We start from the raw sequence: 12092 nt of genomic DNA on the forward strand, positions 1-12092 counted from the left end.
AGGCTGCAACCCACCATGGAGAGACAAAATAGTCTCACTTGTGCAGAGCAGAGACAACCTCACCATAGGAGATGGCCTTGTCAGGTTGCCCTTTGCCAGATTGTCCTCTTACACCTTCAGGTACACCCAGGTGTCTCTGGGTGCCTTCAGCATTATGATATTAATTTGAGAATATTTCTCACCTTTCCTTTCTACTCCTGCTCCTGCCTTCACTAGACAACATGTTCCAGAATCCCCAAGCTTTGCCCTATTTCAACTTGGCATTTAAAAAGATGCTATTCCAGACTGCCAGTTTTAATCCTCAATACATAGACTCTGGGCCCCAGTCACTGAGCCTCCCCCTTCCCGACGCTCCGTGCCCCCGCCCGCCTTCTCCCGCCGCAGCCTTCGGCAGGCCGTTTCCACCAAGGAAAAGGAATCGTATTGTATGTCCGCTATCCAGAACCTCCACTCTTTCGACCCCTTTGCTGATGCAAGTAAGGGTGATGACCTGCTTCCTGCTGGCACTGAGGATTATATCCATATAAGAATTCAACAGAGAAACGGCAGGAAGAGCCTTACTACTGTCCAAGGGATCGCTGATGATTACGATAAAAAGAAACTAGTGAAAGCGTTTAAGAAGAAATTTGCCTGCAATGGTACTGTGATTGAGCACCCGGAATATGGAGAAGTGATTCAGCTCCAGGGTGACCAGCGCAAGAACATATGCCAGTTCCTGGTAGAGACTGGACTGGCTAAAGATGACCAGCTGAAGGTTCATGGGTTTTAAGTGCTTGTGGCTCACAGAAGCTTAAGTGAGGATTTCCTTGCAATGAGTAGAATTGCCCTCTGTCCTTTGTCACAAGTTTAAAAACCTCACAGCTTGTATGATGTAACCATTTGGGGTCCGCTTTTAACTTGGACTAGTGTAACTCCTTCATGCAATAAACTGAAAAGAGCCACACACAAAAAAAATACATAGAGTCTGGAAATTCCTCCTCTTTTTAACTCCAAGTGTCTAAGCTCTGAAATACAGAACACTTCTCTCAAATAGCTGAGGATCCCTCCAACCAATATTAAGTCAAGTTATCTCATTTGGAAAATGGGCATATGCCACATAGAAAAGTTGTCATTAAAGGTAAATGCCAGATTATAGCTATAAAATTATTCTGGGGAACATATAAAGGTGTGCTATACCAAGACAGTACGTGGAAATCTAGGCAGATGGACCAGCTCTCCAGAAGACTGGTAAACAGCTTCCCAAGTAAAGTTACCTGCACCTGTGCTTCAGCCCAGGGTAGGCAGGTGCCCTCAGGGAGCTGCTGGTCTCCCACTCCCATTTCCTTACCCAGATAGAAAAACAGGCAATGTTTATATTCTTTCCATTTGTGTCTGTAAAATTCCCCCAGGAAAGTACTTGGCAGAAGAAGAAAGACAACTAAAATCAAACCTCAATTTTTCCCTCTTTCCTTTTGGATTCCCTGATTTACTCACTTCAGGAGACAAGTGGCATTTGGAATTATAACGTCCATACCCAGAGGAATGAAGACTAGGCAGATGAGAAGATAAGCCAACCAAAATAGAGTGAGTTAGAAAAGGTAAATGAGGAGGAAGCAAGGGCAGAGAGAGAGAAAGAGAAAATGAATGAGAAGAGAGAGGGAGGGGTAGAGTTATGCAAAGAAAAGTGGGGGGCATGAGGGGAGGGAGTTTTGGGGGAAAGATCTAAGGCAGCAGAAAGGGATAGGGAATAATGGAATCAAGAAAGAAGAGAAGATAGGTCAGAGAGGGGAAACAGGAAAAGGATGTAAGGGAAAGGAGTAGGGAGAAAAAGTGAAATATATGTTAGGTGACTGATGCTTAATTTGATACAAAGGTAAGTTGTCATTGAAGCACCAGATGTCTTCATTTGCCATAGCTGGAATTTAACAGACAGAAACTCAATTTAGTTGTTCTTTTCTCTAATAAAAATATGCTTTATCCCAATGGAAAAACGTGTTTCTTTCTGCCAATAAGTGTCAACACCTAATCTGAAGACTTCAAGAAAAACAATGCCATTAAATAATTTAACCTGGAAAAGAGCCACTGTGTCTGTGAAATAATGTACAGATTTCAGATAGATCAAACAAACTTTAAACAGCAAAAATAAAAATAAAAAAGTCTTTGGGAAACAAAGAAGTATCTGTCACCAAACAAAAAAGAAATATATGATGCCTAGGGAACTGAAAATATCCATGGTAAATATCCACACTGACACAGCCTGATGTTAAAGTACACAACAGACATCTCCTATTGCTGTGAAAATATTTCTCAGGACCAAGAGACTACAAAATGAAATCCAGGGACCAAATCAAACTGATGATTCTTCCCCAGAATACAAACGTGGGCATTCACTGACTTCTCCCAGTGGTGTTCGTTAAGGGTGGGCATGCCATTGAGTGTCCTCCAGGATCTCCAGGAAAAGGAACAGAATCAGAACTAAGTCTTAGTAAACCAAGCTACTAATTCAAGTTTTTGCCACCAAATAAATTTGTAGTCTCTTTAAGGTATTTATCCCCAAAAGGTCTTAGCTTTTTTCGTGGTAAGTTTGAATGATGGCACTTACAAACCCATAAAAGTGTCATGGAAATTTACAGTGAAGTTACTCTCTGCATACAGCTTCTCTCCCGTTAGCCATTTACTTATCCTTTTGCTCATTGGTGTCTCATCAAAAGCAATGCAATTATCTCTACTAATTCTGAAGAGACCTATTTCCTTCAACACCCCCATAAAATGGTCTATAGACCAAAAGGTTTGAGGACCACTCACTCTGGGACACTCTTCTCCCTCCCTTCCATTAGTAACTCTATTAATCATCTAGGCCAGTGGTTTTCTACTCAAGCTGAGCATTAAAACCACCTGGGGAACTTAAAAACAAAACAAAACAAAACACAGGAAAAAAAAAATGCCTTGGCCCCACTCCATACTAATTAGAGTGTCTGGGGGTTGAATCAGCCGTTCATATTTTTTCAAGCTTCCAAATCCAAGGTGATAGTATATAATCAGCCTTGGGAACCACTGCTTGAGATACACTATGGAGTTTGTTTGATTAAAAAATACATTTTATGGGCAGACACAGTGGTTAAGATGATATTTGGGATGCCAGCATTCCGTACGACAGTGCCTTGGTTTAAGCCCTGCCTCTGCTCCTGATTCTAACTTCCTACCAAAGCACACCCTGGGAGGCAACAGGTGATGGCTCAAATACTGGTGTCTCTGACATCCACAAGGGAGACCAGATTAAGTTTACTGCTCCTGGCAATACCTGGCCCAGCTCTGGCTAAAGTAGGCATTCAAGGAGTCAGTCACCAGAAGAGTGGTTCACAGATTCTGTGTTTGTGTTTGTGTTTGTGTTTGTGTCTTTACTGCTGAATTTCTGCCTTTCCAATAGATAAAAATAGGGGTGGCCATGGTGGTACAGCAAATTAAGACATAGCTTGCTATATTCCCATCCTGTTTTGGAGTGCCTGAGATCAAGTTCCACCACTGCTTCCAATGCAACTTTATGCAAATATGCCTGGGAGACAGCAGATAATGGCACAAGTACTTGGATTCCTGCCACCCACGTGGGAGACCTGGATGGAGTTCTGGGCTTCTGGCTTGATGTGGCCCAGATCCAGTGTTGCAGGCATTTGGGAAGTGGATCCACAAATGGAGGATCTAAGTCTCTCTCTCTTTCTCTAATAAAGAAATATTTAAAAGTAAATAAATAAGCAGAGGCCCCCACCATGGCTCAACAGGCTAATCCTCCACCTTGCGGCGCTGGCACACTGGGTTCTAGTCCCAGTTGGGGCGCCGGATTCTATCCCTGGTTGCCCCTCTTCCAGGCCAGCTCTCTGCTATGGCCTGGGAAGGCAGTGGAGGATGGTCCAAGTGCTTGGGCCCTGCACCCACATGGGAGACCAGGAGAAGCACCTGGCTCCTGCCTTCGAATCAGCGCGATGCGCCGGCCGCAGCGGCCATTGGAGGGTGAACCAACGGCAAAAAGGAAGACCTTTCTCTCTGTCTCTCTCTCACTATCCACTCTGCCTGTCAAAAAAAAATAAATAAAAATAAATAAGCAGAAACACAGTCCTTTCCAAACAAAACTCAAATCAAAAACTGATACAGAGATTCTCAAAAAGAACAAAAACTGCTCCTTCAAAGTGAAGTAGCTAGAGACATAGGACAAGAGGACTGGCATTGTAGCACAATGAGTTAATCTGCCTCCTGCAATGCCAACACCTCAGATGGGCACTGGTTAGACTCCTAGCTAATCCACTTCCAATCCAGCTCCCTGCTAACCCACCTGGGAAAGCAGCAGAAGATGGTCTGAGTACTTGGCCCCTGCACCCATGAGGGATACTTGGATGGAGTTCCAGGTTCAATGGCGTGGCCCAGCCCTGGCCATTGCAGCCATTTGAGGAGTAATCCAGCAGATGGAAGATCTCTCTCTTTCTCTCTCCCTCACCCTCCCTCCCTCTCTCTGTAACTTCCTTTCTTTTTTTATTTTTTAAAGATTTATTTATTTATTTGTAAGTCAGAGTTACACAGAGAGAGAAGGAGAGGCAGAGAGAGAGAGAGAGAGAGAGAAAGAGAGAGAGAGAGGTGGTAGGGTGTCTTACATCCACTGGTTCATTCCCCAGTTGGCCACAATGGCCAGAGCTGCGCCGATCCGAAGCCAGAAGCCAGGAGCTTCTTCCGGGTCTCCCATGCGGGTGCAGGGGCCCAAGGACTTGAGCCATATTCTACTGCTTTCCCAGGCCATAGCAGAGAGCTGGATTGGAAGTGGTGCAGCTGGGACTCGAACCAGCACCCACATGGGATGCTGGCACTATAGACAGCAGCTTTACCTGCTTTGCCACAGCACCGGCCCCACTCTCCCTTTCAAATAAGTAAATAAATCTTTTTTAAACAAGGATAGATTACAGTTCTTAAAAACCTAATCATCATCTTCTGCTTAATAATTGAAGAAAGACATAATCTAGGTACAGTTTTTGCAATCCTTGGAATTGTTCCTTTGGACTCTGGGTAATCATTGCCCAAAGTTGAGTAAGAGTTATACCCGAGTCTATTATCATATTTGTACCCAAACAGAATCTAGAAATAAATAAATACAAACTCTCTTAACTGACAAAGGGAAGTCAGCACAGCCCTCTGAGGACAAAATATAACAGATATTGGAGTGCACAGATTAGCTTTGAATTCATTCTACCACCTTCCTGCAAAGTGGCCTTGAGCAAGTCACTGTACTTTAATTTGAGCCTTAGTTTCTTACTTTTAAAAATGAGATAAAAATAACAACCTTGGGCCGGCGCCGTGGCTTAACAGGCTAATCCTCCGCCTTGCGGCACCAGCACACCGGGTTCTAGTCCCAGTTGGGGCACTGGATTCTATCCCAGTTGCCCCTCTTCCAGGCCAGCTCTCTGCTATGGCCCGGGAAGGCAGTGGAGGATGGCCCAAGTGCTTGGGCCCTGCACCCACATGGGAGACCAGGAGAAGCACCTGGCTCCTGGCTTTGGATCAGCGCGATGTGCCGGCCGCAGCGGCCATTGGAGGGTGAACCAACGGCAAAAAGGAAAACCTTTCTCTGTCTCTCTCTCTCACTATCCACTCTGCCTGTCAAAAAAAAAAAAAAAAAGAAAGAAAAAAAACAACAACCTTGGACTATTATAAAAATGTGAGATAATGAATAAAAAGATCCCAAATGTCAAGGGTACAATCAATTATTGACTATGAGGAAGATAATGGTAATTATCACCATGACTGATAACAGAAAACTGCTAAGACAGTTAATATGTTGGAAAATTGGTTAACTGCTTGGAAGCATTCTTATATTCAGCATTATAATTGTCCAGCAGGAAATAGATACCCATTGGAAGATGTGAATAAGATTTATAAAGCTATTGAAAATTATAAACCTTGGAAGAAAATTTGAAAAATCCAGTTGGCTACTACACATTTCTAATATTTGGACACCTGGGAGCTACCACAAGATTTTTTTGTATGGATATTTTCATATTTAAAAGATGGGACAGAGATTTTAATCACTAAACACTCAAATGATCATGACAGGCATGTTGGGCAACAAACAAAACTTTCAGCCTGTTCCTCATTTTTATATCTCATGGAATTGACTGGAAAGCCAAGAACCACATCTCCTAGCTTTCTCTTTGATGGAGAAAGGCTGTGTGATCCAATTCTTGCCCTCTTCCTTTCTCTTTTCTTTCTATCTTGATAGTTAATATAAAAGTTAGAGCCATTTTGAGGCAATAAAAAAAAAAAAAAACAGAGAATTCAACGCTGACATTACTAAACCTCTGAACCAGTGCCTATACTTGCTTACCTCTGGATATTTTGTCATACAAGAGAAATTCAACCCTGTTTTTATAATAAGCTTCTGTAATCAAGCTTTCTATTACTTGCAGCTGAATACAATCCTCACTGAGAAGAACTGATTAACTCTAAAAAATTCACAACAATTTAGATTCTGAGTAGCCATCAACCATGGATCTCAAATCAATAGAGCTGAACACATAATGGCAATCTACAAATCCAAAAATGAACCCTTTTCTACAACTAAAGCAGAAATGAATTGAAACCTCTTTGTGAAACGCAAAGTAAATAGTAGTAAGAAAGAAAATGCAGGGTCTATGGCTTTGAATCCATTTCCCAAATGCCAAACTTTTATCCTGATGTCTAAGGCTTTCCTCATCTATATTTTGATATAATCAGTTTTCTATTTGTCACCTGTACACACCATGATTTTTCATGTCTTTGAGCTCATCCTTGACTTTCTCATCAGGAGCAATGTCCAACAAATCCTATCTCTCCATCTATTTAAAGTGTCCCCATCCCTCTCATATTCCACCTCCTCCCTGAAGATGTTCCTGATTTCTCAAGTACCTGATGCAATAAACCTAGAGTTTTTAAGCTACTTAAGTTAAAAATACATTGATGCTCATATGTGCATTTACAAACACACACACACACACACATTCCCCTTTTTCTAGGCCTGGGTTTGCTTTCCTCAAACCATAACTGCAAAGGCAGGGCAAATCATATAATCAGTTGCTTTACTTTTACTGTGCCAGGCTTATGGTTGGATCTGCACTCAGTGTCAAAGTGAAGATCTTGCAAAGGACTCTCAGATAAATGATGATGTAATTTTTATGGTATCTTCAGGAGACACTGCCCCTACTTTATTTAATACCTATATTCACAATATTAGAAATCCTGCAGGAACATCTAAGAATTTGACGTCCAGAAATCAATTCCAAGAATTGAAGGCAAAAGTACCTAGCAACTTTCACCAGCATGTACCCTAGAAGAACCTAGTTGACTGAGACACCAGAAGTAGTTTTGTCTGATCACGTATTATCTGTAACATATTATCTGTATTGTCTGTAACGTATTATCCAGGCTGATATCACTCTATACCCACATAAGGTCTCACAGTACCAAGGAGCTTCAAAGATTTTAATGATGAAAGTTTTGCTTCTCATTCTTCTCTGCACCTCTTCTACCCATCCCCGTTCCCACCATCTTTTTTTTCTCTACACCTCATTATAAATCATCTTTCCTATTTCATTCTCTATTTCTCCAAAACTTATGATTCTGTCTTACTTTTGCCTTTTTCTACAAAATTCTATTCACTGATCATTACTTTGATTATAATTAGTTTTTTTTTTCACTCCATGTCTTTCATTTATTCAAGTTTCTCAAGTTTGACTTACAGCCTCCTTTCTCCCCATTAAGTGGGTTAAGGACAAAGTAAGGTTTTTTTAGGGAAAAAAAAAAAACAAGACTGCAGGAAGTTGTTGCCAATGAAGGCACCTAACCTCATGAAGTTCATGTTATTGACTGGCCCAATGCATAACCATTGATGTGAAAATCAATTCACTGATGGTCCTTTGACATCATAAATTTCAGAAAAGTGATAGAAAATCTGATTAATTCATTACATGAGACATGCAATAAAAATAGAAGAGAGAAAGAAAGTTAAGAAAGGTAGAAAAGTTGCAGAGATGAAGAATAAGTACTTCCTATCTCAAAAATAGTTTCAGCAAGATATCAGATTCAGTAGTGAATTTTAACCTCCTTTTCTAACCTGCCCTACCATATCTTTCTGTTAGCTAGGGATTTATTTCAAGGCCTTACCAATCATATGCTAAAGCTGGTACATCACTAAAACATCTTCTGGGAGGACAGGGAGAAATCCAATCTAGGATTGAAAGCTGAAACTGTCATAGATAAAAAATACTCTCTGAAGACTCCTATTGAGTCAGATAGTTGGAAGAATTACTGCCACATTGTGTGGGTTTCATGTAAGTTACTGGCAAGTACTTAGCCCAGTGCTTTAGATGTCCTTAAGTGGGAACCCAAGAAGAGTTCAGGCTGAAACTCCATCCATAACCACTCCCAATAAAGGTAGGCTATTAACAAGAGACCCCCTGAAAGGAATTGGCTACATGGTTTCTACTGGAGAAGACAGGAGTTGTAAATAATCAGACCTATTTACCCTGAATTGTGCATTACCTAAATTCCCAACTCTGTTGAGATATGGTCCTGCCAAAGAAAAAATACCTTTTGAGAAGAAACCATTCAATGCACCACCATGAAAAGGCATGTATTGAATGCACAAAACTATGGTCATCGATAAGCTGTTATAAAAGTCCATGGTTCAATACACATTTATTTGCACAATTATGTCCTGCCTACAACAAACTCCCAGTTTTTAGTCATTAGAATCACCTATACCATCTAACATTCCCAATTCCACCAGTAACCTCTTTAAATTCTCAGCATTATGATTTTAACTTCACATACACACACAGGTGTGAATACACATACCCACACACACATATCTCACAGACATTCAGACATGCTTCTTGTTAAATGCCCTGTTTCAAATTATTCAGGCCTAACTATTGCCTAGGATCATGGCTAACTCATTTGTATCCTTAATTTATGTATAATGGCTTTACCTTTAATCGGTGAAGTCATAATTTTATAAATTTAACAAGAGACTAAATGGATCTTTACTTACTGGGATAGCTGAGTGCTAAGAAAGATTGCTCACTCGAGGACATAGCCTCTGGACCAAACTACCCAATATGCAATTACAAAGTCCTTCCTTTGAGGATTCTATTACAAAAGGGACATTCACTTACTGAGAATGAAGACTTTCATCAGAATGTGTTCTTTTATAGACAGGATTATGGGTTCTATTCAAACTAAGAAAAGCAGAGTGGCTTACCTCCTCAGGTAAAAGGTGGTTTAACCAATTATTAGGAAAAAACAACTGTTTGGAATCTTGGAAAGAGCTTTCTTTTGTATCTTCAAAACCTGCAGTGATATGTATTAGGCTATATTTAAGTCTTTAAACTGACAGTTCCAACTTGAAACTTTAGTATTCTTAGTATAATGTCCTATACCCCCAAGACGTTAAATATAAAAGGACCTTTATGTACTTTCAACTGTAAGGTCTCTCTTAACATGTCTATATACCCTACCTTCCTCTCTCTTTTTACTAACCTACAAGTGCCACAACCTTTCCTTTTCCTTCACAAAAGGATATCAAACAAATTGCACTTCTTGATATATGTCGATCCCTTTGCTCAGAAAAAACGACATGACTATTTTATTAGAAGGAAGGTCTCAAGAGCTCCTGAACCTCACAGACAGTCTCATAAATTACCAAGAGCCACACCGCTAGAACAACAATAAACTTGAAATAAGTTAAGTGATTTTGTTCTTGGCTTTCTCCCTAACCCCCTCTCTGGAAAGTCCTGTAATCATGCAGCTCCATAGATATGTAAACCCTGATACCTGGGTATCTGGAACCCAAAGTCAAGAACATGATTACACCTGACATTGCTCTACAATCAAATTGGTTCCATCTTGGATAATTTCCCTAGAAGCAGTTGAAATTATCTAAGGGTTTATATGTGTCTATAAATATATTTCACTCCCTGAAATTACTCATATTTTTCACCTTACACTGATGTAATTGTTTCTAAAACTCTAATTTCTTCATTTTTGTGTATAATAATGTTTAGTGTTATTTGACCTAAACCTGCAGCTTTAAGGAATGACCTCTGCTATGAGTATTCTGTATTGATCTAGTAAGGATCGATCAAGAAGACAGCTGGAATCAGATCAGCAATGTTGCTGCCTGCTGGGTACAACTGCAACTCAGGCTTAAAGAGCAAGCAAAGGTTTTGAAGAAGAAAAGCTCACAGGGAATGCTGAGGATTTCTAGCTCCTCTCCTTGGTTCTACCTGGAGGATGAGCGAGGACTCTGCATTCAGACTTAAACTACAGACAAGGCACAAACCAACCTATTGTTCTACAAAAGACTTCTAAATTACAGTCTGGTTCTCAAATACGTAACTCTCTCCCTTGTATTCATCTCCAATTACAACACTGTAACATATAGAATTCATTAAATAAAAATGGGGTGAGAAATTTGATTTGGCAGCAAATAAATGAACCACACCAAAAGACATATGCTAACTTCTCAGACGGGTCTTTGGACTTTCCCAGAGTTTCAACAACCACAAGGGAAATTTTCTGTGGAGGAACATCCTCCTTTCCCTGTAGGCCCTAAAGAGAGTAATTTAGGAAGTTGGTGTGTATTGAAAATAAGCCACACAAAGGGGAAAATTGACCAAAAACAATGTTGAAAAGAATCAGGCCTGAGTTTGAACACCACATCTACCTTAGTGATCCCAGGCAAGCTGATCACACTCTGCCTAGGTTTCTGATTCCTCTTCTGAAAAACTGGAGAGAACAAGACCCCTGGATGCATTGGTGTGAAAATCAAATGGATAATACACGAAAAGTGCCTCCTTGCCCTATACACCTTCATGTCTTCATACTTTTGTTTCCTCCACCTCTTTCTTTAGAAGTAGTAACTCAAGCCAAGTTAAATACTAATAGGCAGAATTTATTCTTCAGTCTGTATACTATGTAAAAGGTAGGGTATTAGACCAAACTTGTGTGGAATATTAAAAATTTTCTTAGCAAATGAAATGAGGTTTCCACAGGATGTTTTCCCATTCATCATTTTTACAATTTATTCATCCAACATTTATTGAGTAGTTGCTATATCTCCTATACATAACTAAAGATTAAAAAGATAAGACACATAAATTCTTGTTCATCAGACATATACCTTCTTATTTCACATTTGCTAACATACCTCAAAGACCAGTTTGTATCACAAGGGCTAGCAAGGAAAAAAGGTGAGAAAAAATGCATATGTCTTGCTGTATTCCCAGTCTCAAGCACAATAAACTTTGTGAAGTATTTATGCCAAACTTTACCAAAATTAACCTCATACATAGGCTTGACCTCACAGAAAGAGATATAGAATTCTAACCTATGTGAAACTGACAAATCCATTACTTTGCTCCTAATGTGAGGTCCAGTAATCCTGAACTTTGGAAAAGTGTATGATTATATCTGTTTTCTAGTTAAGAAAATAGACAAAGGAAAACGGAGGCAGTTGGGAACATAATGAGGAGCAAATGCCAAATAACAGTCACAGAATTAAAGAAAGATATTCTTTCATCGATGTGACAATGGAATCATTTAGGTTTGCAATGCCTTTTTGTAAATGGAATAATTTGAAGATGAACTCTCAGGGCTGTGAGAGGTATGTGGTGACCTGCAGGAAGGCACAGATGGCTAGAACCAAACTAAACAAAGACCCAGCCCCATGCATCCACTTTTCTGAAAGACCACGATTGTCTCATACAAAGGCCAGTCAGACATGTCAGGGAAGCGAACAGGAAGCAGCTGGAGGAGCTGAGATTAATGAGGAGGCACAAAATGAGAAAGAGCAACAACTGGAAACCCTTGTGGTGACATCAGGAACAGAGCCAGAGAAGACAACCTTGTTATCACATCTGCTCTGTCATTATAATTAAATGGTAATGCACATCTCTTGTTGGGTTACCAGGGTGGAATTCCAAGTGGGGGAGCTCCTCACCACTCACCCAGGCCTCCAACCGCTGCCCTTCTCATTGAAGCTGAGGAATCGTTCTGGGCGCTAATAGGCTGGGTGTCTGGAGCAAGTGTTAATTTTGGAT

At 40.4% G+C, this 12092-nt stretch overlaps 1 protein-coding gene across 1 annotated transcript; it reads left to right on the forward strand.

Annotated features, from left to right (window-relative positions):
- Nucleotides 1–364: 364 nt before the first annotated feature.
- On the forward strand, nt 365–944 carry LOC133766597 (eukaryotic translation initiation factor 1-like). The gene has a single exon (XM_062200265.1). It carries the CDS (start codon nt 428–430, stop codon nt 767–769), a length of 342 nt encoding a protein of 113 aa, XP_062056249.1. The 5' UTR covers nt 365–427; the 3' UTR covers nt 770–944.
- Nucleotides 945–12092: the final 11148 nt, after the last annotated feature.

The sequence above is a fragment of the Lepus europaeus genome, chromosome 9 (genome assembly GCF_033115175.1).
Source record: "Lepus europaeus isolate LE1 chromosome 9, mLepTim1.pri, whole genome shotgun sequence".
Lineage (NCBI taxonomy): Eukaryota > Metazoa > Chordata > Mammalia > Lagomorpha > Leporidae > Lepus > Lepus europaeus.